Source organism: Prionailurus viverrinus, chromosome B1 (genome assembly GCF_022837055.1).
Source record: "Prionailurus viverrinus isolate Anna chromosome B1, UM_Priviv_1.0, whole genome shotgun sequence".
Taxonomy (NCBI): Eukaryota; Metazoa; Chordata; class Mammalia; order Carnivora; family Felidae; genus Prionailurus; species Prionailurus viverrinus.
In genome coordinates this window covers 38,855,207-38,881,224 of record NC_062564.1, presented here as the reverse complement: position 1 = coordinate 38,881,224, position 26,018 = coordinate 38,855,207, and the positions used below count along the sequence as shown (strand labels likewise).

At 37.7% G+C, this 26,018-nt stretch overlaps 1 protein-coding gene across 4 annotated transcripts in view; it reads left to right on the top strand.

Moving 5' to 3' along the window:
• Positions 1-26,018, top strand: part of PSD3 (pleckstrin and Sec7 domain containing 3) — a 789,820-nt gene that overhangs the window by 273,316 nt on the left and 490,486 nt on the right. For all 4 annotated transcript variants that reach the window (XM_047855372.1, XM_047855373.1, XM_047855375.1 and 1 more), the window contains one exon: positions 4,244-4,352. In XM_047855372.1, coding sequence (XP_047711328.1) covers positions 4,244-4,352 — 109 coding nt within the window. The remainder of the gene's footprint in view (positions 1-4,243; positions 4,353-26,018) is intronic.

Here is a 26,018-nt window from a genome sequence, read left to right as displayed (position 1 = left end):
CTGATAAAACTCTGTGCTTCTGTCTCCTACAGTGAACGGTTATGTTTGCTGCTCAGACATGAGAAAAGAAGATATCTCATAATTAGAGGGTAGAAACCAGGGAGGGCAGTGTCTGGATTTTGGTTGATTTTTGGGTTCAGGGTAAAGTGGCAGAAGAATGGCTCCCTGATTGAACTAGGCTAGATTTCTCTGTGTTTTACAATTTCTACCTTGTTACTTATTTTAAATTAATACTAGGCCAGAGAAGGGAGGGAGGCACTCCTGAGTTTTGGCAGTTGCCTAAAGCAGCCAGGAGGAAGGACATAGGAATTTAGAATCATGATGTGAACCCACTTTCACAGTCACCTTTGTAGCTTATCTTTCAAATAGGGGACTTTATGGAATTTCAGAGAACACTGGGACAGATGCTTAAATTTAGGAGAGTTAGTATAAATGGGATGAGTGGCACTTATACTCTGTGCCCCCTGTTTGGCTGAATGGTGTTTCTGATTACATAAAAAATAAGGTCTTTTTGGGGAAAGACTTCTTTATGTTAGCATATTTTAGTAGAACCCATACACAAATATTCCTGCTGTGTGCTATAGGTATTGATAATCATTTGGAACATGACACATCTAAGAATAAAATACATTTTGCTAATTGCAGAAAAGTAACATAAGTTTAATTTAAAAAATTCTGCCAACCCACAGATAACATCATACTCAATGGTGAAAAGCTAAAAGCTTTTTCTCTAAGGCTAGGAACAAGACAAGGATGTTAACTCTTGGCCACTTTTATTCAACATAGTGCTGGAAGTCTTAGCTGCAGCAGTTAGTCAAGAGAAAGAAATAAAAGGTATCCACATTGGTAAGGAAGAAATAAAACTGTTGCTATATGCAGATAACATTATATTATATATAGAAAAATTAAAACGTCCACTAAAAAACTATTAGAACTGATAAATGAACTTGGTAAAGTTGCAGAATACAAAATTAATATACAGAAACCTGTTGGATTTCTATATACTAATAATGAACTAGCAGAAAGAGAAATTAGGAAAACAGTCCCATTTACAGCTGTATCAAAAAGAGTAAAATACCTAGGAATACATTTAACCAAGAAGGTGAAAGACCTGTACTCTGAAAACTGTAAGACATTGATGAAAGAACTTGAAGCTGACACAAATAAGTGGAAAGATATACTAGGTTTATGGACTGGAAGAATTAATGTTAAAATGTACATATTAATCCAAAACAGTCTACAGATTCAGTGCAATCCCTATCAAAATGACAGTAGTATTTTTCCCACAACTAGAACAAACAGTTGTAAAATTTATATGGAACTGTAAAGGACCCTGAATGGCCAACGTATTCTTGAGAAAGAAGCACAAAGTTGTAAGTATCACAATCTCACATTTCAAACTATACTGCAAAGCTATAGTACTCAAAACAATATGGTTCTGGCAACAAAAATAGACACATAGATCAATTGAACAGGACAGATAGCCAAGAAATAACCCCATACAGGGGCGCCTGGGTGGCTCAGTCGGTTGAGCATCCGACTTCGGCTCAGGTCATGATCTCGTGGTGTGTGAGTTTGAGCCCTGCGTCGGGCTCTGTGCTGACAGCTCAGAGCCTGGAGCCTACTTCAGATTCTGTGTCTCCCTCTCTCTCTACCCCTCCCCTGCTCATGCTCTGTCTCTCTCTGTCTCAAAAATAAATAAAAACATTTAAAAAAATTAAAAAAAAAGAAATAACCCCATACTTATATGGTAAATAACTATGACAAAGAAGGCAAGAATATACATTGGGAAAAGACAGTATCTTTAGTAAAGAGACAGCAGCATGCAAAAGAGTGAAACTGGACCACTTTCTTACACCATGCACCAAAAATAAACTCAAAATAGATTAAAGACCAAAATGTGGGATGCCTGGGTGGCTCAGTCAGTTGAGCATCTGACTCTTGATTTCAGCTCAGGTCATGATCCCAGGGTCATGGGATCAAGGCCTGTGTCAAAGCTCCATGCTCAGTGTGGAGTTTAAAATTCTCTCTCCCTGTGCCCCTCCCTAGCTTGTACTCCTCTCTCTCTCTCTCTAAAATAAAAAATAATAATAATAATAAAAATAATAAGGACAAAATTGTATACCTGGAATCAGGAAACTTCAAATGAAAACATAGGCAGTCAACTCTTGGACATCACCCTTAGCAGTATTTTTCTGGATCTGTCTCTTCAGGCAAGGGAAACAAAGCAAAAACAAACTCTTGGACTACATCAGACTACATCAGACTAAAGAGCTCCTGCAGAGCAAAAGAAACCATCAACAAAACAAAACAAAAAACATACTTGAATGTGAGAGGGCATTTGCAAATGATATATCTGATAAGGGGTTAACATCCAAAATATATAAAGAACTCCTACAACTCAACTCCAAACAAAACCATAAATAATTGATTAAAAATTAGAGGACCTGAATAGACATTTTTCCAAAGAAGACATACAGATGGCAAGAGACATGTGAAAAGATGGTCAACATCCCTAATCATCAGAGAAATGTAAATTAAAATCACAGTGAGATATCACCTCACGTAGAATGGCTAATGACTATTATCAAAAAGACAAGAAATAACAGTTGTTAGGATGTGGAGAAAAGGGAACCCTCATGCACTATTGGTGGGAATGTAAATTGGTACAGCTATGTGGAAAATAGTATGGAAATTCCTCAAAAAATTAAAAATAGAAGTATCATATGATCCAGTAATTCTACTTCTGGAAGAAAAAAAGAAAACATTAATTTGAAAAGATGTATGCACTCCTATGTGTATTGCAGTGTTTTTCTAATATCCAAGATACAGAAGCAACCCAAGTGCCCGTCCACAGATGAATGAATTGGTGTGATGTGGTATACATATATGTGTGTGTGTACATATACATATATATGTGTGTACACACATATATACATACATGTGTGTGTGTGTGTGTGTGTATATATATATATATATATGTATGTATGTATGTATAAATGGAATAAAACTCAGCCATAAAAAAAGACTGAAAGCTTGCCTTTTATGATACTATGGGTGGGCACCTAGAGGGTATTTTGCTAAGTGAAATAAGTCAGATGGAAAAAGACAATACCATATGATTTCACTTATAAGTAGAATCTAAAGAAACAAAACCAGCGAACAAACAAAAACATACTCAGAATAGAGATAAATGCAGAGAACATAAATGCAGAGAACAAACTGGTGGTTGCTAGGGGCTTGGAGGATGGGAGGATGGGCTAAATAGGTGAAAGGGATTAAGAGGTACAAACTTAATTATACAAACTTAAGGTACAAACTTAATTATAAAGTAAGTCATGGGGATGAATAGTATAGTATAGGGAATATAGTCAATCATATTGTAATAACTTTGTATGGTAGCAGATGGTAACTATAATTTTTGGGGTGAGAGTTTTGTATCACTATGTTGTATACCTGAACTAATATAATGTTGTATGTCAACTGTACTTCAATTTAAAAAAATAGGGGCACCTGGTTGGTTAAGTGTACAACTTTGGCTCAGGTCATGATCTTGGGGTTTGTGAGTTCAAGCCCTGCATTGGGCTCTGTGTTGACAGCTCAGAGCTGGGAGCCTGTTTGGATTCTGTGTCTCCTTCTCTCTCTTCCCCTCCCCTGCTTGCACTCTGTCTCTCTCTCAAAAATAAGTAAACATAGGGGCGCCTGGGTGGCGCAGTCGGTTAAGCGTCCGGCTTCAGCCAGGTCACGATCTCGCGGTCCGTGAGTTCGAGCCCCGCGTCAGGCTCTGGGCTGATGGCTCAGAACCTGGAGCCTGTTTCCGATTCTGTGTCTCCCTCTCTCTCTGCCCCTCCCCTGCTCATGCTCTGTCTCTCTCTGTCCCAAAAATAAATAAACGTTGAAAAAAAAAATTAAAAAAAAAAATAAGTAAACATTAAAAAAATTTTTTAAACAAGTATTGTACCATAATTCTGCCCCCCTCCATCAAGCCAAAGTTTTCATAAATTTCTTATTCCCCTATAGATGTATGTTTATTTTTCTATACAATTGTAATCTTTCAGTGATCATTTTGTATTTTGATTTTTGTTGTATTATATTTTTTATGTTTCATTTTTAATGGCCATGTAGCATTCTGTCAAGAAGATATTTCATTATTGCTTAACCATTCTCTTGTGGTTGGTTTGTTTTATGATGTATTTTTTATATGTTTTTAATGATAACTTTTTTTTTTGTTTTAATTTTGCAGGCAGAGACATTTGTTTGGGTTAACAATGCATCGTCTCATTCCCAGAGTGTTGCCAAGGCCAAATATGAATTTTTATTTGGCATATCTAAAGAGAAACCTCCAGATACTAGTAAGTGTTTCCCTACCCTCTTCCTTTAGGTAACAGATATGAAGTGCTACAGAGATTTCAGATGTTAAAAGCTGAGATTTCTTCAACCAAGAACTGATCTGAAATTACCCAGAACAAACTACAAGAATCACATCCTGCATTTTTAACTTTTATATCTTAGAAAGATTGTTTTGATGAATAAAGTGAACAAGTTTCAAAAAGGTAGGAAGGCAGTAATGAAGGTGGAGAAGTACTCAATCAGTACATGATAAAGGGGATATGAGTTGTCTTGGGAATTAGCTAAGAAAGGGATATTGCATTTGGTTAGGAGCCTGGGTGTGGAGCTAGACTTCCGAAGTTTGAATCCTGGCCTTGTAACTTATGAGATGTATGACCTTGAGTAAGTTATCTAATCTGCTTGTGCCTCAGCGTTTTCATCTATAAAATGGGACTATACATGTTGTAAATAAGATAGTATACATGTCTCAGAATTCTTTTGGGGGTTTTAAGTAAATTGACGAATGTAAAGATCTCAGAGCCACGTTTGGCATGTAACGAGTGTTATAAAAGTGTTTGCTAATGTTATTGTTTATTGTAATCATTATCATCATCATACCATATTTGAAGTTGAGATTTAGAAGTATAGTCATGACTTTCCTCAATTCTATCACTGTCTGACACTGATTTTTGTTTTGGGTAGTCAAGGTATCTGACCTAATGTAGCTGTTGTTCAGTTGAAAAAATCAAATAATACCTGCATTTTTGACTTACATGTTAGATAAGATTAGGTAATGGACCCCCATAATATTTGGGGATAGCAAGAATGCAGTGTATATGCAACCATTTAATAATTTCTTTTACCTAATGGTGCATATTTATTAGATATAGCGATAGTTGAGGACTCTTGATGAAGAATAAAACAGCTAGGTTATTTTTTAAAAATCATTCTGCTTAAAAAAAATTTTTTTTAATGTTTATTTATTTTTGAGAGACAGAGCATGAGCAGGGGAGGGACAGACACAGAATCTGAAGGAGGCTCCAGGCTCTGTGCTGACAGCTCATGGGACCAGAACTCATGAATTGTGAGATCATGACCTGAGTTGAAGTTGGATGCTTAACTGACTGAGCCACCCAGGTGCCCCAAAAATCATTCTGCTTTTATTATAGTGCCCCAATTTGTTATTTATCATTCAGCGTAAATACCTAACTATTCTGGGCTTGAGTTTTAGGGCACTTACTCATCTATTCATTATTTCTCAGACAGGGTATACTGATTTACCCAAGACTATTTAAAACTCCTTGGCATAGCCTTTGCATGTCACATTGTGATTTTGTGCTGATTAGAGGTGTGTTTTTATTTTTCTTTCAGAAAAAGTATTTTTACTTTACTATGTAGAGATAGTATCAAATGTCTGCATAGTTCTCTGACTTGGTGGGTGAGTTTGGTTATTCCTTACTCCTAGGTTTTGAGTAGTTTTCTCTGTATACCTGAGTCAAATCAAAATGACATTTTAAACCTGTTTTTATTTGCCTTGGTAAAAGCAGTTAGTATTATTTGTGTCTGGTGTGATGTTATTCTGCAGATGTGAAAGTATGCATGTATTTATTGAGTAAATATGTCTCAATAACAGTTATGTGTAGTTATCTGTACTGGGCACTGTGAGGGTGCAAAGAAATAAAGACATAATTCTTTCCCTTTAGGAGCTTATTCTTTGGTCAGAGAGAAACATATCTGTAAGTGATTGGTGGGGGGGGATGATCATTTTCAGCTGTGACTTCATGGAGAGTTAGAAGTTGAACTTTTTCATAAAGAATGACTAGTGTTCTGATTAGTAAGGTTTTAGGGGAGGGCATTTCAGATTGAGGGAATGGAATGAGCCAAAGGTATGGTGGCAGAAAATAAAAATTGTTTCATGGACAGGAAGGAGATTAGCCTGGTTGGTTTTAAATTTAGAAAGATAATCGTTTAAATGGGGGGCAAAATCATTTGGGCCTAAGGCAGGATAGAGTTTGCATTTTATCCAGGTGTGCAGAGAGGAAGTGGCAAATCAAGATGAATTGATCTGGAAATTGGAACAGAGCAGCAGAAGCTATCGGTTACAATAGGAGGGTTGTAAAATGCAAGTTTATATTGACTTGGAAAGTATTCTTTTCATATCTTTTTTTTTTTTTAATTTTTTTTTTCAACGTTTATTTATTTTTGGGACAGAGAGAGACAGAGCATGAACGGGGGAGGGGCAGAGAGAGAGGGAGACACAGAATCGGAAACAGGCTCCAGGCTCTGAGCCATCAGCCCAGAGCCTGATGCGGGGCTCGAACTCACGGACCGCGAGATCATGACCTGGTTGAAGTCGGACGCTTAACCGACTGCGCCACCCAGGCGCCCCTCTTTTCATATCTTTACAAAGAAATTATAGCATATTTTTTTTCATTTCAAAAACACTGTTGAAGTTTCTTTACATAGACTAGTCATTTGTCATCAAAACACTGCCCAAATTCAGACGACTGTAGAGTTAAGGTAGTAGAGAGAATAGGACAGTGGTTCTATTTGAATTTGATTGATAGACATATCTCTTCCCACAAAGGTTTTTTTTTTCCATTAAAAAAGAAAAAAAGTAAATTAAATAAGTGACTTAACAGGGGCGCCTGGGTGGCGCAGTCGGTTAAGTGTCTGACTTCAGCCAGGTCACGATCTCACAGTCCGTGAGTTCGAGCCCCGCGTCAGGCTCTGGGCTGATGGCTCAGAGCCTGGAGCCTGCTTCCGATTTTGTGTCTCCCTCTCTCTCTGCCCCTCCCCCGTTCATGCTCTGTCTCTCTCTGTCCCAAAAATAAATAAACGTTGAAAAAAAAAAATAAGTGACTTAACCTAGGTGCTCCAGAAGCAGCCTGCTGGAGAAATGGATGCATCCCCAGTAATACTCAGGAGGCATCACCTGACAGGTGGTACCCTAGCAATGACATAATCAGATCAGGTAAGGTCCCATGGTTTGTGATCCTCTGTGAGGCCCAAGGAAAATGTCACTGCTACAGGGAGAGAAGGTTTAGACTTTGCCATTGAGCAGCAACTTAACATGAGTTGTTGGAGGTTCTAGGGGAAACAAGTCAAGATTATTTGCAAACTATAGCTTATTGCAGGGATTTTGAATCAGTGGCAAGGCTTAGAATGTTGTATGGGGTACAGGAGAACATGTGAATGGTGGAAGAATCTTTTGGCGTGGAATTAAGATCTAGATTCTCATTATCTGTTTATCACTATAGTGAAAAGAAAGAAGTGACTGTGCTTCCTTAATTTCTGTGTTCCCTCTGCTTTCTGGGAGCTGCAGCTTTCAGGAGCTTCTCAAGGGCTAGAGCAGTAGTTGGTAGTTGTTGAGAGGCTCTGGGCTATGTGTGATGTCAGTTGTGCTGTTACTTAATGAGGCTGTGAGCCACCAGAGATAGGTTGCCCACTTCCATTCTAGTCAGCTATTAGAATATGTGTAGAGCTGCATTGAACTTCAAAGAGATAAAAAGAGATATCACAGGGGCTGCACTTGGGGCTAACCATAAGGCCTGTATTAATTAGCAGTTGAGTGACAGTGCCTTTCAGACTTTCTACTTCCCATACCTTTCCTCTTTAGGTTACTGCTTAGATGACCAGTATGGCTTTTCTAAACTAGTCAGATAAAGTACACTTTAACAGGAGGGTGGCTTCAATTTGGGAAAGTATGTTTTTTGAAGTGTTCATAAGACAGTATCAGATGGCCAACATTAGTTAGTCTCTGATTTGGTCAAAATCTGGGAGGGAAAAATGTTTGAGAAATTCTTTGAAGAAGATTAAGATTCTGTTCCTCAACTTTTAGGCAGAACAGGTGACTTATAGAAGTGCATGAGAAAGTAAAGGGGCCTGTGGGATGCCTTCTAAGAAGGGGAATCAACTTATATGACTCTTACAAATTGACAGAATCTCACTCTTGTGTTCTTTATGTTTTTTCACGCTGTATTCTTTATTGATTTGTAAACTTTTTAAGGTAAGTAGGTGAAGAAATGTGCTTCAGAAATACTATCGAACTTGCCCAAGGGTAGTTTAGATGCTTTAGAATGAGGTAGAGGTCAGGGAGGAGGTAAGGGGGCAGGGGATTGATACACTGATTTTCCAGAGCTCTGAGAGTGGGAAAAAGTCAACTCATGTGGAACTGAAATCCAAGCCTGCAGCACAGATGGGGTAGAGATTCAAGTGTATCTTCACATGATATCTAGAAATTGACATAAAACTGGTATTAGACTTGTTGACCTTAAAAGTAAAAAAGCCAGTTATTTTACTAGCAAAATCAGTTTATTCAGCAATAGCAGAGGAATTGCAATTTGGGACATGCAAACTATGGCAAAACATAAGCAAGTTCCAAGATCAAAGGAAAGGAACATTATAGAGAAAAAGAGGAAAATGGGAGGGGCTGCTTTCAACAAAAGTTTGTTGGAGGAAAGCAAGAGTTTAGGGTGGTAACAGTTTCTCATTGGGTGAGTTGTGGTATTATTGGCTGAGCTTATTGCTGGCCAAGGAAAAATTCTTCCTTTCTGCTGCTGGAATCATAAAGTAGGTTTCTTCCTGTAGCGAAAGCACAATACTGCTCTTCATGCTGGGGTCTGCAGTTGACCAGTGGTAGGGCACGAGAACTTCCCTTCTGGCCTGCCCACTCCATTTTAAATGAGGTTTTCTTCAGTTTTCAGTTTCACAGACTGGAGAAACTCCACACATTATTGCTGGAGTATGCAAAACTACTCTGAGGGATTGTCTCACAGCTCAGGACAAAGAAAACCCCCATGTTAATAAATCAGTAATCCATAATATTGATCAACTCACAATAAAATGGCATAAATGCAAAAAAGGAGCTTCCGTGGAAGGGTGGGGGGGCGGAATCAACATTCACAACAAATAGGGAATCAAGACCCAAAGAACTAGAGACAGTAGAATATTCTGAAATTGTAAAATTGGTTTGTTTAAAAGATAAAAGAAGGAAAAGAAACCATTATGATGAAGGGAAAGTGTGAAGCAGGGACATGCATATTTGAGCAAGAAACAAATATAACTTACAGAAAATAAAAAAATACAGATAGTGGAATAAAAACCCCCACAGTGCTTGATTAAGTGTACATATTTAGGTTTACATTTGGTAGGGACTGATGAACTCTTTTTTGATCCTTGCTTATCATATGTTATCTGTAGAGAAGTGAAAAGAAGGGGGGAGAAAAGAGCTTCTGTAATTCCAAACAATATGTTCTAATTTTGGTAAAGTTTACTTCTGATTTTTTGTTTGTTTGTTTGTAAGTTCCATACCCAAAAGTACATGGATGTTTCTTCTTATTTCTTCCTCGTTCACTGAATATATTACTCTGTAGCAGACATTGTTCTAGGTCTTGGGAATAGTAGTGAACAGAACTAAAATCCACATTTAACAAACTGTTTAACAGAAAGATTGTTCTGGGGTACCTGGGTGGATCAGTTGGTTAAGTGTCCGACTTTGGCTCAGATCATAGTCTCAAGGTTAGTGAATTTGAGCCCCGTGCTGGGCTCTGGGCTGACAGCTCAGAGCATGGAGCTTGCTTTGGATTTTGTGACTCCCTCTCTCTCTGCCCCTTGCCTGCTCATGCTCTGTCTCTTTCTCTGTCAAAAATAAATAAACATTTAAAAAAAAAAGTAAGATTGTTCCTATTCAGATTCTCCTCTGGGTACATTAATGTTCATCCTTCACAACCTCTTCAGCATTGAATATTATCTCAAACAAAACACTGTACCAAATTTAATAGAGGAAAATGGACATAACTAGCTTTTACTCCTTCAGATGTAGACATTTATTTTTTATTTTAAATAGGAAATTTAAGTTCTTATTACCAAAATGATATGTGTGTATAATCTGAAAAATATAACTTTTAACAAATTATACGTGGCCAAAAAACAAGAGTTATCTTCTTTGCCACTCTCCATTCCCTCCCTTAGGGGCACATTGTTAGTACTATTCTCTAAATCTTTCTCTCTCCAAACCGTGAACCTGACTCTTCTTCCTCTGAGTGAGGATCCCACAACATTCTCTCTCCCAGTTCTTCCCTGTGGTAGTGATTGCTGTCTTGACTGATTATTGCTTTTTTCTCCTACCCTTTTTTTCCTTTCACTTTTTGGAAAAGCTTTTACTGTAGTTGCCTCATAGATAATATGCTAACATCTGTATTATAGTTTATTCATTCCCCCATACCAAAAGTTGTGTTTTTATTGTTTACTTGGTTACAGCTATGGTTTTTAAATATTAATATTTGAAACTGTGTTTCGTAAGCCATGGATTCTAAATAGTCATCTTATGACATTCTTCTGTAAGATAAGAATGCGGTGCCTCTGCATCTCCCCTCCAGCTGCCCTTCTCCAGGCTGAGCCTCCATCTGTCTCACCTATACTTTTATAAGACTTATGGCATTTACATTCTGTTCTGAAACTAGGACACAATCTTTTGTGTTTTTACTATAGGTTGACTCTAAAAATTTAAAATCCAGCACCAGCATTTACAGAATGTAGAGTCCAGGTAGTGTAGTTGGACCTGATGTGAAACGCAAGTAGATCCTGTGTCTGTAACGTGCTGTTCGTGGTTGTACAGCTAACCAGAGCAGAGAGGAGAAAAAAGTGAGGGGAGGGGCCAGCAGGTTGTTATAATTTACTGATCAATTGTTATGTCTTTACTTTATCACTAGCTGTAACTGGATTATTATTATTATTTTTGAACATTGATAAAACCTTATTATCAAATGTAAAGAAGGGTTAAAAGGTAGGAGTTTCCAGTTTAGTTGTTCCAGTGTGCAAGGTATCAACAAGGACATAGATGTTCCCATCACTTCCCTTTGCCATCTGTAACCTGTTAGCATTCATCCAAGACATGTCCCCTCATGTTATCAAGATGGCTGCTGTAATGCCAGCCCCAAATTCTCATACAAGTATGTCCAAAAGAAAATAAGCTTCTTCTCACCTCTCTCTCTCTCTTTTTTAATTTTAATTTAAATCCAAGTTAGTTAACATAAAGTGTAATAATGTTTTCAAGAATGTAATTTAGTGATACGTCACTTACATATAACACCCAGTGCTCATCCCAACCAGTGTACTCCTGTTCCTTGCCTATTAATTGGATTATTTGTAACAAGCAATTCATTATCACCATGAACACATCCTTCTTAGAACCTTCTGACAAACTTGTTCTAATTTTTGCTAAAAGTTTTCTATGCCTTTATACAGCTGTTCTCCTTAGATTTTTTTTTAATGTTTATTTATTTTTGAGAGAGACAGAGACAATGCTTGAGCGGGGGAGGGGCAGAGAGAGAGGGAGACACAGAACCCAAAACAGGCTCCAGACTCTGAGCTGTCAGCACAGAGCCCGATGTGGGGCTCAAACTCACGGACCATGAGATCATGACCTGAGCCCAAGTCAGATGCTGAACTGATGGAGGCACCCAGGTGTCCCTGTTCTCCTTAGATTTAAAAGAATTGTTTATATTGTATTCTTGATTAGATGTACTGCTTTTTGGATTGCATGTTTCATTCTTGGAATCCTTTTTTTTTTTTTGACTGGAGTCTGTCCTTTACCCTTTAGTAATACTTTTGGAGAGGTTCTGGGATTGGTAAAATTCCTAAAGCTTTTATGTCAGAAAATGACTATTTTGTTTTTATGCTTTGTTGCTTTTTCCCACAGAATTAAAGTCTAGGTTCACGTTATTTCCTTTCAGAAGTCTGATGTTACTGCTTCCCTTTCTGTTGGATCCATTGGTGCCATGGCCACTCTGATGCTTGCTCCTTTTTGTCACCTGCTCTTTCTTTCTGGACACTTTCTCTCTGCCCTCTGACATGTCAGGAGGCATGAATCATTGTATTTTCTGCATGGTACTTGTTGAGCCTTTCCGGTCATATCTTTCTGTAGCTTTGGGACCATTTGTTCTATTATTTTTAAATTATTCCCTTTCCACTTTTTAAATGGTTTTTACTTTGAAATTCCTACTAGATGGCTGTTGGTTCACTTGCATTTGATTAATCATCAATGTCTCTTAATTTTTCTTTCCTATTTAAAAAAATTAAAAAAATTTTTTTAATGTTTATTTACTTTTGAGAGAGATACAGAGTATGAGTGGGGGAGGAGCAGAGAAAGAGGGAGACACAGAATCTGAAGCAGGTTCCAGGCTCTGACCTGTCAGCACAGAGACCGACGTGGGGCTTGAACTCATTGACCACAAGATCATAACCTGAGCTGAAGTTGGATGCTTAACCAACTGAGCCACCTAGGCACCCCTCTTCTATTTTAAAATATGTAATTAAAAGCTTTCTAATAAAAGATTCACTTTGATAATTATACTTATAATTTCAAAAGTTCTTTCCCATTCTCTGACACTCAGGTTTCCCTGCAATCTGTTCTTTCGTGTATGCATTATTATGTTGAATCTCTAAAGAATTAATTAGAGTTGTTTTCCCAAGATTACCTTCTGTTTCTGGAATTTCTACTTCATTCAGGGTCAGTTCTATTTTATTAAATCTTGGAACTTCTCTTGGAAGCCACTGTTTTTCCTCAAATGTCTGTTGGAGTTGTTTTTTCCCCATTCATATGCACGAATGAAAGACTGAGTTCCCAAATACAGATAGCTAGAATTTCTCTGTATGTGTGGATTATATCCCCAGCAGGCCTCTTCCTTGAGGAGGAGGGAGGGCTGATAGAGAAGGGCTGAGAAGAATCTTGGTGAGCTGAGATTTATGGACTAGTATAGGGGTACGTGGATGGGCTAGGTGCTTTTGATGCCAACAAGCTTCTAGGTAGGGAGAATGGTGGAAGAGGGGACAAAATGGGAAGCTGCTTTGTAGGTAATTCTTCAGTTAATCACAGTGACATCTGTTCTGCTTCCCATTCTGGGTGTGGATACCTGTCAACCCTGGGCGTTTAGCTTCTCTGTGGTTTTACCATTAGGGTAACAAAAGCCTTCTGGATTAGTTCTTGGTTGTGATTTCTGCTTTATTTTGTCTATGATTATAACCCTATCCCTTTTAGTCTGACAAACTCATTAAAATCTCTGGCTTAATAATGTTCCTCTTTTTCTAAGCATTGTTAACAAATTTGTTTTGAAATTTGTCATTTATTTTTAAAGTTTATTTATTTTTGAGAGAGAGAGTGAGAGGGTGTGCGAGTAAGTGGGGGAGGGACAGAGAGAAAGAGGGAGAAAGAGAGAGTCTCAAGCAGGCTCCATGCTGTCAATACAGAGCCCAATGCAGGGCTTGAACCAACAAACTATGAGATCATGACCTGAGCTGAAACCGAGTTGGATGTTTAACTGACTGAGCCACCCAGGTGCCCCTTAAATTTGGCATTTTAATGGGACTTAGAAAAGGAGAGGAGGCAAACTTGTGTCCTTATCTATCATAGTAACCCAGAAATACGAATAACTCTTTTTTTCTCCAGTTTTATTGATATATACAATTGGCAGATAACATTGTATAGGTTTAAGGTATCCAATGTGATGACTTGATAAGTATGTATATTGTGAAGTGATTACCACATTAAGTTTAGTTAACACATCTATCACCTCACATAGTTTCTTTCTTTGTCTTTCTTTCTTTCTTTCTTTCTTTCTTTCTTTCTTTCTTTCTTTCTTTCTGTGGTGAACACATTTAAGATATACTCTGTAAGCAGATTTCAAGTATGCAATACCATATTGTTAACTATAGTTACCAAGCTGTACATTACATCCCACAACTTACTTAGTTTTTGATTGGAAGTTTTTAGCCTTTGACCAACATCTCCCTATTCCCTACCCCTTTGCCCCTGGTAACCACCAGTCTACTCTGTTCCTTTGTGTTGACTTTTTTAGATTCCACATAAAAGTGTGATCATGTGGTACTTGTCTCTGTCTGACTTGCCTCACTTAGCATAATGCTGTTAAGGTCCAACCATGTTGTTGCAAGTGGCAGATTTCCTTCCTTCTCATGACCGAAAAATATTCCATTGTATATACCACATTTTCTTTATCAGTTTATTTGTTGATGAACAGTTAAGTTCTTTCCATGTTTTGGCTACAGTGAATACTGTAGTGAGCATGGGGGTGTAGATATCTTGAGATACTTATTTCATTTCCTTTGGATATATACTCAGAAGTGGTATTGATTTTTAAAAGCCTTATTGAGATGTAGCTTATAATGCCACATAATTAATCCGTTTAAAGTATAAACTTCAGTGGTTTTTAGTATGTTCAGAGAGTTGAGTTGTGTATGTATCACCACAGTTAATTTAGAATATTTTGATCACCCTAAAAAGAAAAGACTATATGCCTTAGCAGTCACTCTGTATCCCCCTTCCTACTTCAGTAGGCGATCACTGAATTATTTTTTGTCTCTGTGGATTTACTTATTCTAGACACTTCATGTAACTGAGTCTTTTATGTGGTCTTTTATGATTAGCTTTTTTTTCACTTGTATTGTTTTCATCCATGCTGTAGCATCACTACTTCATTCCATAATAAATTGCAGAATATTTTATTATATGAAAAGGTAACATTTTATTTATCTATTCATTTGATGTATATTTGGGTTGTTTCTACTTTGGGGCTATTATGAATAATGGTTTTATGAAAATTTGGGTATAGGTTTTTGTGTGGATGTATACTTTCATTTCTTTTGGGTATGTACCAGAAGCAGAATTGCTGGATCATATGGTGATTCTATGTTAAACCTTTTGAGGAACTTCTAAATTTTTTCCACAGTGGTTGCACCATTTTGTATTCCCATCAGCTGTGTACAAGGGTTCCAATTTCCCCACATTCTTGCCAACACTTGTTATTACCTTTTTGTTATAACTATGCTAGTGGATGTGAGGTAGAATCTCATTGTGGTTTTGTTTTCAATTTCGTCAGTGACTAATGATGTTGATCATCTTTTCATGTGCTTAGTGGCTTATTTATATCTCCTTTGGGGAAATGTCTATTCAGATCCTTTGCCTAGTTTTTAATTGGTTTATCTTATTATGATTAGGTTTTAAGAGTTGTTTGTATGTTCTGTATACAGGTCCCTTTTCAGAGATATTATTTGCAAATATTTTCTCCCATTGTGTGGGTTGTCTTTACTTTCCTGATAGTATCATTTGCAGCACAAAATTTTAAAGTTTTGATCAAGTCCAGTTTATCAATTCTTTTGTTGCTTGTGCTTTTGATATTTAAGAACCTTGTGCCTAATCCAAGGTCAAGAAGATGTATTGCTAATATTGTTTTTTAAGTTTTATAGTTCTGACTCTTAGATTTAGGTCTGTGATCCATTTTGAGTTATTTTTTTGCTTATGGTGTGAGAATGAAGCTGAATAACTCTTAATGATAGAATGTATTGGGTAAATGTAGAGCGTCTTACTGATTTGTGTTGACACTGTTCCATATACATAGAATTCCTGATTCTCATCCCGAGCAACATGCAAACAAAGTAACACTGCAGCCTAACCTTATTCGTGTTCCTATCTAATCTTTGCATCTGGCTTTAGGACCCAGGAAAGCTAGGAGACATTGTTTTCAGAAAAATGTGGGTTGGTTTAGAAAACCACAATTATACAAAGTAACTGATGACAAATCTAATTCTGGGGTCTTCAGTTGTATTATTGTTCTTGTCTTCATCACAGATACAAGTTGGTTTATAATTTTATACTTAGTCCTTTAGTAAATCCTCTATCTTTGGCACATTTTATTTAGTTTGCTCCTTCCTTTCCACTTTCCAGCTTCCTTCCTACCCATGATGAAAAGCAGAGAAATGATTTTACAGTATAATACACAACTATATATTAGACTGACTCACCATTCCTTGGTCCTTCTTAAGTTGGCAAGATGTCCAGATGTCCTATTATTTTAGCTATCTCACAGACTGTGCTTGATAGGCAGTAGTTTTTAATGGTCTGGGGTTTTTTTTGTTTGTTTGTTTGTTTTTTTAGTTTTATTTTTAATTCATTTTTTATATTAAATATAATTTATTGTCAAATTGGTTTCCATACAACACCCTGTGCTCATGCCAACAGGTGCCCTTCTCAATGCCCATCACCCACTTTCCCCTCTCCCCCACCCCCCATCAACCCTCAGTTTGTTCTCAGTATTTTAGAGTCTCTCGTGGTTTGCCTCCCTCCCTCTCTGTAAATTTTATTCCCCCTTCCCCTCCCCGATGGTTCTCTGTTAAGTTTCTCAGGATCCACATATGAGTGAAAACATGTGGTAACCATCTTTCTCTGCCTGACATATTTCACTTAGCATAACACTCTCCACTTCCATCCACGTTGCTACAAATGGCCAGGTTTCATTCTTTCTCATTGTCAGTAGTATTCCATTGTATACAATAAACCACATCTTCTTTACCCATTCATCAGTTGATGGACGTTTAGGCTCTTTCCATAATTTGGCTGTTGTTGAAAGTGCTGCTATAAACATTGGGGTACAAATGCCCCTATGCATCAGCACTCCTGTATCCCTTGGGTAAATTCCTAGCAGTGCTATTGCTGGGTCATAGGGTAGATCTATTTTTAATGTTTTGAGGAACCTCCACCCTGTTTTCCAGAGCAGCTGCACCAGTTTGCATTCCCACCATCATTACATGTGTCTATTGGCCATCTGGATGTCTTCTTTAGAAAAGTGTCCATTCATGTCTTCTGCCCATTTCTTCACTGGATTATTTGTTTCTCAGGTGCAGAGTTTGGTGAGTTCTTTATAGATTTTGGATACTAGTCCTTTGTCTGATATGTCATTTGCAAATATCTTTTCCCATTCCATCTGTTGCCTTTTATTTTTGTTGATTTCTTTCCTTTGCGGTGCAGAAGCTTTTATCTTGATGAGGTCCCAATAGTTCATTTTTGTTTCTAATTCCCTTGCCTTTGGGGATGTGTCAAGTAAGAAATTGCTACGGCTGAGGTCAGAGAGGTCTTTCCCTGCTTTCTCCTCTAGGGTTTGGATGGTTTCCTGTCTCACATTCAGGTCCTTTATCCATTTTGAGTTTATTTTTGTGAATGCTGTGAGAAAGTGATCTAGTTTCAATCTTCTGCATGTTGCTGTCCAGTTCTCCCAGCACCATTTATTAAAGAGACTGTCTTTTTTCCATTGGATACTCTTTCCTGCTTTGTCAAAGATTAATTGGCCATACATTTGTGGGCCCAGTTCTGGGGCTCAATTCTATTCCATTGGTCTATGTGTCTGTTTTTGTGCCAATACCATGCTGTCTTGATGATTACAGCTTTGTATAGAGGTTAAAGTCTGGGATTGTGATGCCTCCCACTTTGGTCGTCTTCTTCAATACTACTTTGGCTATTCAGGGTCTTTTGTGGTTCCTTACAAATTTTAGGATTACTTGTTCTAGCTTTCAGAAGAATGCTGGTGCAGTTTTGATTGGGATTGCATTGAATGTGTAGATTGCTTTCGGTAGTATTAATACTTTAACAATATTTATTCTTCCAATCCATGAGCATGAAATGTTTTTCCATTTCTTTGTATCTTCTTCAATTTCCTTCATAAGCTTTCTATAGTTTTCACATACAGGACTTTTACATCTTTGGTTAGATTTATTCCTAGGTATTTTATGATTCTTGGTGCAATTGTGAATGGGATCAGATTCTTTATTTCTTTCTGTTGCTTCATTATTGGTGTATAAAAATGCAACCGATTTCTGTACATTCATTTTGTACCCTACAAATTTGCTGAATTTGTGTATCAGTTCTAGCAGACTTTTGGTGGAGTCTGCCGGGTTTTCCATGTATAATATCATGTCATCTGCAAAAAGTGAAAACTTGACTTCATCTTTAACAGTTTTGATGCCTTTGATTTAATTTTGTTGTTTGATTGCTGAGGCTAGGACTTCCAACACTATGTTAAACAACACTGGCGAAAGTGGACATCCCTGTCGTGTTCCTGATCTCAGGGGGAAAGCTCTCAGTTTTTCCCCATTGAGGATGATATTAGCTGTGGGCCTTTCATAAATGGCTTTTATGATGTTTAAGTATCCTTCTATCCCTACTTTCTCAAGGGTTTTTGTTAAGAAAGGATGCTGTATTTTGTCTAATGCATTTTCTGTATCTGTTGACAGGATCATATGGTTCTTATGTTTTCTTTTATTGTGATGTATCACATTGATTGATTGGCGAATATTGAACTAGCCCTGCAGCCCAGGAATGAATCCCACTTGATCATGGTGAACAATTCTTTTTGTATGCTGTGAATTTGATTTGCTAGTATTGTGTTGAGAATTTTTGCATCCATATTCATCAGGGATATTGGCCTGTAGTTCTCTTTTTTTGCTGGGTCTCTGTCAGGTTTGGGAATCAAAGTAATGCTGGCTTCATAGAATGAGTCTGGAAGTTTTCCTTCCCTTTCTATTTTTTGGAACAGCTTGAGAAGGATAGGTATTATCTCTGCTTTAAATGTCTGGTAGAATTCCTCAGGGAAGCCATCTGATCCTGGACTCTTAATTGTTGGGAGATTTTTGATAACTGATTCAATTTCTTCACTAGTTATGGGTTTGTTCAAATTTTCTATTTCTTCCTATTTGAGTTTTGGAAGTGTGTGGGAGTTTAGGAATTTGTCCATTTCTTCCAGGTTGTCCATTTTGTTGGCATACAATTTTTCATAGTATTCCCTGATAATTGCTTGTATTTCTGAGGGATTGGTTGTAATAATTCCATTTTCCTTCATGATTTTATCTATTTGGGTCCTCTGTCTTTTCTTTTTGAGAAGTCTGGCTAGAGGTTTATCAATTTTTTTTTTCCAAAAAACCAACCCATGGTTTCATTGATCTGCTCCACTGTTTTTTTGTATTCTATATTGTTTATTTCTGCTCTGATCTTTATTATTTCTCTTCTTTTGCTGGGTTTGGGGTGTCTTTGCTGTTCTGCTTCTAGTTCCTTTAGGTGTGCTGTTAGATTTTGTATTTCGGATTTTTCTTGTTTCTTGAGGTAGGCCTGGATTGCAGTGTATTCACCTGTTAGGACTGCCTTTGCTGCATCCCAAAGCGTTTGGATTGTTGTATTTTCATTTTCATTTGTTTCCATATATTTTTTAATTTCTTCTCTAATTGCCTGGTTGACCCATTCAGTCTTTTAGTAGGATGTTCTTTAACCTCCATGCTTTTGGAGGTTTTCCAGAATTTTTCCTGTGGTTGATTTCAAGTTCCATAGCATTGTGATCTGAAAGTGTGCATGGTATGATTTCAATTCTTATGTACTTATTGAGGGCTGTTTTGTGACCCTGTGTGTAATCTATCTTGGAGAATGTTCCATGTGCACTTGAGAAGAAAGTATATTCTGTTCTTTTTGGATGCAGAGTTCTAAATATATCTGTCAAGTCCATCTGATCCAATATATCATTCAGGGCCATTGTTTCTTTGCTGATTCTTTGTTTAGATGATCTATCCATTGCTGTAAGTAGAATATTAATGTCCCCTGTAATTACCACACTCTTATCCATAAGGTTGCTTATGTTTGTGATTGTTTTATATATTTGGGTCCATCCGAATTTTGTGCATAGACATTTACAATTGTTAGGTCTTACTGATGGATAGACCCTGTAATTATTATATAATACCCTTCTTCATCTCTTGTTACAGCCTTAATTTAAAGTCTAGTTTGTCTGATACAAGTAATGGCTACTCCAGCTTTCTTTTGACTTCCAATAGCAAAATAGATAGTTCTCTATCCCCTCACTTTCGATCTGAAGGTGTCCTCAGGTCTAAAATGAGTTTCTTGTAGACAGCAAATAGATGGGTCTTGTTTTTTTTATCCATTCTGATACCCTATGTCTTTTGTTTGGAGCATTGAGTCCATTTACATCAGTGTTGTTAGTGAAAGATGGGTTTTGAATCATTGGGTTATCTGTAGGTTTAATGCTTGTAGTGATGTCTCTGGTACTTTGTGGTCCTTGCAACATTTCACTCACAGAATCCACCTTAGGATCTCTTGTAGGGCTGGTTTAGTGGTGATGAATTCCTTCAGTTTTTGATTGTTTGGCAAAGTGTTTATGTCTCCTTCTATTCTGAATGACAGACTTGCTGGTTAAAGGATTCTTGGCTGCATATTTTTCCTGTTTATCACCTTGAAGATTTCGTGCCATTCCTTTCTGGCCTGCCAGGTTGCAGTAGATAGGTCTGCTACTACCCTTATGTGTCTACCTTTGTAAGCTAGGGCCCGTTTATCCCTAGCTGCTTTCAGAATTCTCTCGTTATCCTTGTATTTTGCCAGTTTCACTATGATATGTCGTGCAGAAGATCGATTCAAGTTACCTCTGAAGGGAGTTCTCTGTGCCTCTTGGATTTCAATGCCTTTTTCCTTCCCCACATGGGGGAAGTTCTCAGCTATGATTTGTTCACGTATACCTTCAGCCACTTTCTCTCTCTCTTCTTCTGGAATTCCTATGATATGGGTATTGTTCCTTTGATTGCATCACTTAGTTCTCTAATTCTCCCCTCTTACTCCTGGATTTTTTTTATCTCTCTTTTTCTCAGCTTTCTCTTTTTCCATAATTTTATGTTCTAATTCACCTATTCTCTCCTCTGCTTCTTCAATCTGCGCCGTGGTCATCTCCATTTTATTTTGTACCTCATTTATATCATTTTTTTAACTCATCACGACTATTGTTTAGTCCTTGATCTCTGTAGCAATAGATTCTCTGCTGTTCTCTATGCTTTTTCAAGGCCAGCAATTAATTTTATAACTATTATCCTAAATTCTTGTTCTGTTACATCGCTTAAATCGGTTTTGATCAATTCGTTAGCTATCGCTACTGCCTGGAGTTTCTTTTGAAGAGAATTCTTCCATTTCATAATTTTGGCTAGTTTTCTGCCCCTTAGTGCATTTTAGAAGCTTGTTATGTGCTCTGCAGCTGAGAGCACTGCTATATTAAAGGGGGGTTATACACTGTCCAGGGCCTGACCCTTCAGGTGGGGTTTTTTTTAGAGATTGTTACTTGCTCTCTGTTGTTGTGACTTTGGTTATTTTATTACCCTACTTGTAGTGATATTTTGGACCCTCCACCAGATGTGTTTTTATTTGTTGCTTGGAGTAGCCCTGTAAAGGAAAACATAGAGAGAAACAGGAGACAAAAACACACAAACAAATAACACAAACAAGTAAAAAGAAAAAAAACCAAAAAACTCAAAACAAAAAACCTAGAAACACTGAGTAGAAGTAAAGGACAGGGTGGAAGTGGTGCTGATGGAAGAGTACATACAACTAGAGAAATGACAGGAGTGGAGACAAAGAAAAAATAAACACTAACTAGTCAGAGTGACTAAAAGGATTAATCCAGAGAGAGAGACAAGAAAATAAAGAAGGAGGTGGGGAAAAAGAAAGGTAGATAAAGTTACCCAGACAGAGAAAGTATATGGCTTGATTATTCCAGGGAGAGAGAAAGGAGTGTAAAGAAGGAGATGTAGAACATGTATCAAGAGAATGGATTAAATATGTCTGTTTAGACAAATCACTAACCAGGGTAACTAGCCTAGGGGAGGGAAGAGATAATGATGAGAAATGGGGCAGAGAATATATCTATATATCCAGAATTGACCTAGAATTAATCCAGACAGTGCTGCATTGCTGCTCTGGGGGAGCTGTCCAGTTACCCAGTGGGAAGGGGCGTGGTTTGGTGCATTCTGGACCCACCTCTAATATGGGCTCCTGGACTGATCCCTGAGGCCCTGTCTTGTTGGTGGTGGTGGTGGGGAAATGGCGATCCCCCAGTCTCTTCTCCATGGACCCGGACCCTGTAGGCTGTGTTTGAGTCGTCCTCACTGTGCCGTGGGCACAGATGGGGTGGACCTTCTTGCTCCTCCACCTCCCCTGACCCTGCGCTTGGCTAGGATTCAATGTCCCGCTGTGTGCTCTCTGGCACTGGGGAAGCACCTTTTAGTGCTTCCTGATATGTGGTCCCAGCTGGCTTTGTCTGTGCTGCCACACTTCACTGAGGACCGCCTTCTCCTAGACTGTGTGGCCGACCTTGCCGTCGAGCCCCAGGGGTGGCAGATGCAGGCAGGCCTAGTGTCTTTCCACAGCCCTCCAGGGAGGGGACCACTTTTTCCAACTGCGGACTGCACCCCTGACCTACCACCTAACCCACTCCTGGCTCCCCTCCCCAGGTACACAAACAGGGAGCCGGCCCCTGTCCGAAGAAAACCCCACAGTTACAGATAGGATCCCTCTCAGTCCAAGTCTGAGGTCTTTCTCCTGTCCAGATATAGTCCTACACTTGCTTAGCCCCTCTTTCACTTCCCTTTGTCTCTTCGCAGAAGGGCATTCCTCCCCTCCCCCTCCCATGCCTACATGGCCTGTTTTATCTCCCCCAGTTCGCAATCACTCTATCTTTTTTCCAGTTGATCCGTTTTCTTCCTGGTAGTTTCAGTCTCTTTTCCTCCCAGACTCTGGGGCTCAAGGTCCTTTGGCTTTAGCACTTCTTTGTTTGAGAGACGCGGGAGATATGGATCCCCCTACTTCTCCATCATGTTCTTAGTGGTCTGTTTTGGGTTGGCAAAGTGGGCGAGAAAGTGACTGTAAACTTTCTCTTTTGCTAGGGTTTTGGTATATGGTATATGATAGTTCAGTGCTTCCATTTTATCCCAGCTTGGTCCATATATTGTGCACACAGAACTGTATATTGGTATCCTTAGCTACTAATTTTGCATAGGAGACCCATTTTTTTTTTTTTGAACCAGTGTTCATTGCATTTTTTTTTAAAGCAGCTATTGAGAAGCTGAGGAGCAGAATTTGACTTTTTTTGAGAGTGGATATGATCAACTTTAACAGTACATCTCAATTGGAAAAGAGAGCTTTTTTTTTTTTTAATTGAAGTATAGTTGACACATAATGTCGCATTAGTCTCAGATGTACAACATAGTTATTTAGAAAAGAGCTTTTATCTCAGTAAACTTAAGGTACCAAATGTAATTGAGGTCAAAATTTTTTCATTTATTAGCCATTAAGAATTCATTTTTAAGGATTTTCCTTTTCATGTGTTTTATATTAGAGATTTAGTCTTTTCTTGACATACACAATTCTTTGAGAGCTCTTAGTATGTTTTACAGTAAATTTAGGTCCTTGAGATGGATCCCTAAACAAAATTTTTTATTGTCAGGTGAACAGACTGCTTTACAAGGTATGCCTTTAGCAGTATCCCCCTTTATCTTCTTTAAATCAACCATCTAATCTTAAGTTTCCTTTTGTTTTTAGGTGAAAGGTATCTTTTCCCTTTTATTTTATGAAGCAGAGGTTATATATTGGCATCTTTCACTCATGTTTTATTTAGCTTAGCCAATGTTTTATTTGAAAATTGAGCTAACTTTTAAAAATTGGGAGATTTCATATAAAAACCCAGATTTCAACCTTCTGTTAAAATTCTGAGAGTGCAACACTGAGTGGGCACTGATGCTAAATAGCAGCTGGTGCCTTTGGAGCTCAGGTTTGCCAGTTACCACCCCTCCTGTGTTGTCTCCTGCTTTGCCTGCTTTACATTTGTTACCTCCTGAAACTTGTAGGCATTTTGGGCTTATGGTCTCTGCTTCAAAATGATACTAGTGTAAGACTTTACATGTTCAGCCATGTTTTGCGATAATGATTCATTATGTCATATATTGCAACCCTGACTAACATCCAAAGGTGCATATAGTATGAAGTTTATGCACAGGAGTTTTCCAAGGCCTTAAGAGACATAGCAGTTTTTTCTTCTTTCTCGTAAAGAGAGAGAGAGCACCCCAAAATGTGTAAGTTTCAGGAGGGATAAAACTGGATCCACCCCTGCGGAGAATCACCTATAGACCTTTTAAAAAGAGTAAAGATTCCTGCGCCACACCTTCTCCAGGCAAATGCAATCAGAGTCTGTGGGCAAGGGACTCAGGCATATCTAAATTTTTAAGTAGCTCCTCTGGTGATAATTATGATACATACGCAGGCTTAGGAACTACTTTATTAAAAGTATTAATTCAAAGGGATACATGCATCCCTATGTTTATAGCAGCATTATCTATGATAGCCAAATTATGAAATAGCCCAAGTGTTCATTGAGTCATAAATGGATAAAGAAGATTTTGTGTGTGTGTGTGTGTGTGTACACACACACACACACTTATATATTGGAATATTACTCAACCTTAAAAAAGATTGAAATCTCGCTATTTGCAATGTCATAAGTGGAGCTGGAGAGTATTATGGTAAGTGAAATAAGTCAGTTGGAGAAAGACAAGTACCATATGATTTCACTCATATGTGGAATTTAAGAAACAAAACAAATGAGCAAAGGTAAAAAGAAAGAAAAGAAAGAAAGAAAGAAAGAAAGAAAGAAAGAAAGAAAGAAAGAAAGGCAAACCAAGAAACAGACTCTTAACTATAGAGAACAAACCGATGGTCACCAGAGGGGAGGAGGGGGTAGGTGGGTGAAATAGATGATGGGGATCGAGGAGTGCACTTGTGATGAACACCAGGTGTTGTATAGAAGTGTTGAATCACTGTATTGTACACCTGAAATTAATTACATTGTATGATAACTGGAATTTAAATAAAAACTTAAAAGAATTACTATATTTAAAAAAGTAATTACTTGAGCTATATTAAACCATTTTAATACTAAAAGGATTTGTTAACATATTTGAACTATGGCAGTGGATTTGTTTTACAGACATTCAAAACTGAAGAGCTTAGGAACCGGTGCCACTTTGAAGACCAGTCAGACAAATGAGAGGACATCTAGGAAACTAAAATGTAATGTCAATAGGAAAATGTGATTTGACTGCAAAAAAAAAAAGTATGCTTTAATTTTTAAGGAATTCTTGAAGAACTTTTCTTATATCTGTGGTAATTGTCCATTCATGTGTAATTGTATCAGCAGTTTTTGTTTTGCTAGTATTTATGTGAATATTTGCTTTGGGAAGCATTATTATATAGATGGAATCAGGTAGAGATTCTGAGTTACTATAATCTAAGATGGTAGCAGAAAGGGAAATAATATTGCAGCCTGATAAAACTGCCTCTATTCTTATTGCTTGAAGAGTTTGAATGGTTATATTTTAAAGCAGTGGTTTTGGAAATTTGTGGGGATGTTTTTAATTGTCAGAGTAATTGGGGATGCAGATTGGCTACTGGCCTTTAATGGGTGAGACTACAGGCATCTTGTAGTGCATGAGATAGTACTGCACAAGGAAGAATTGTTCCACATGCTACATGACTTTGAGTGTCCTACTGACATTCATGTAGGCAGAAAAACATGTTTCTAATGATCTGGACTTAAGATATTTAAACAAAATGTTTTTTGCATTGTTTTAAATATCCCTGAATTTTTGGGGACTATAACTACCATGTGAACTAAGGGAAGATTTTACTTTGTTTAGTTTGGAAATTTACTAAAAATTGTTCATTATTTCAAATTGTTCATTATTTCATGTCTGACAAGACTGCTATTCAGTCATCAGTTCAATACACCCATTAGTCTATACTCAAGCTTTGCTTTCAGGGTGATTCTATGTTTAGGTACAGGCAAGCATCTGACTAACCTAAGCATTTACATAATGAAAATCAATTTTTGGTATTGCATTTAGTAAATTGCTGAATGTGTCACATTCCATAAATTATATTGATTATTTTGAATTTTATATTTAGGCAGGTTATATTTTTGAATTTCACCTTTTACAAGGCATACCTTGTAAAGCAGTCTGTTCACCTGATA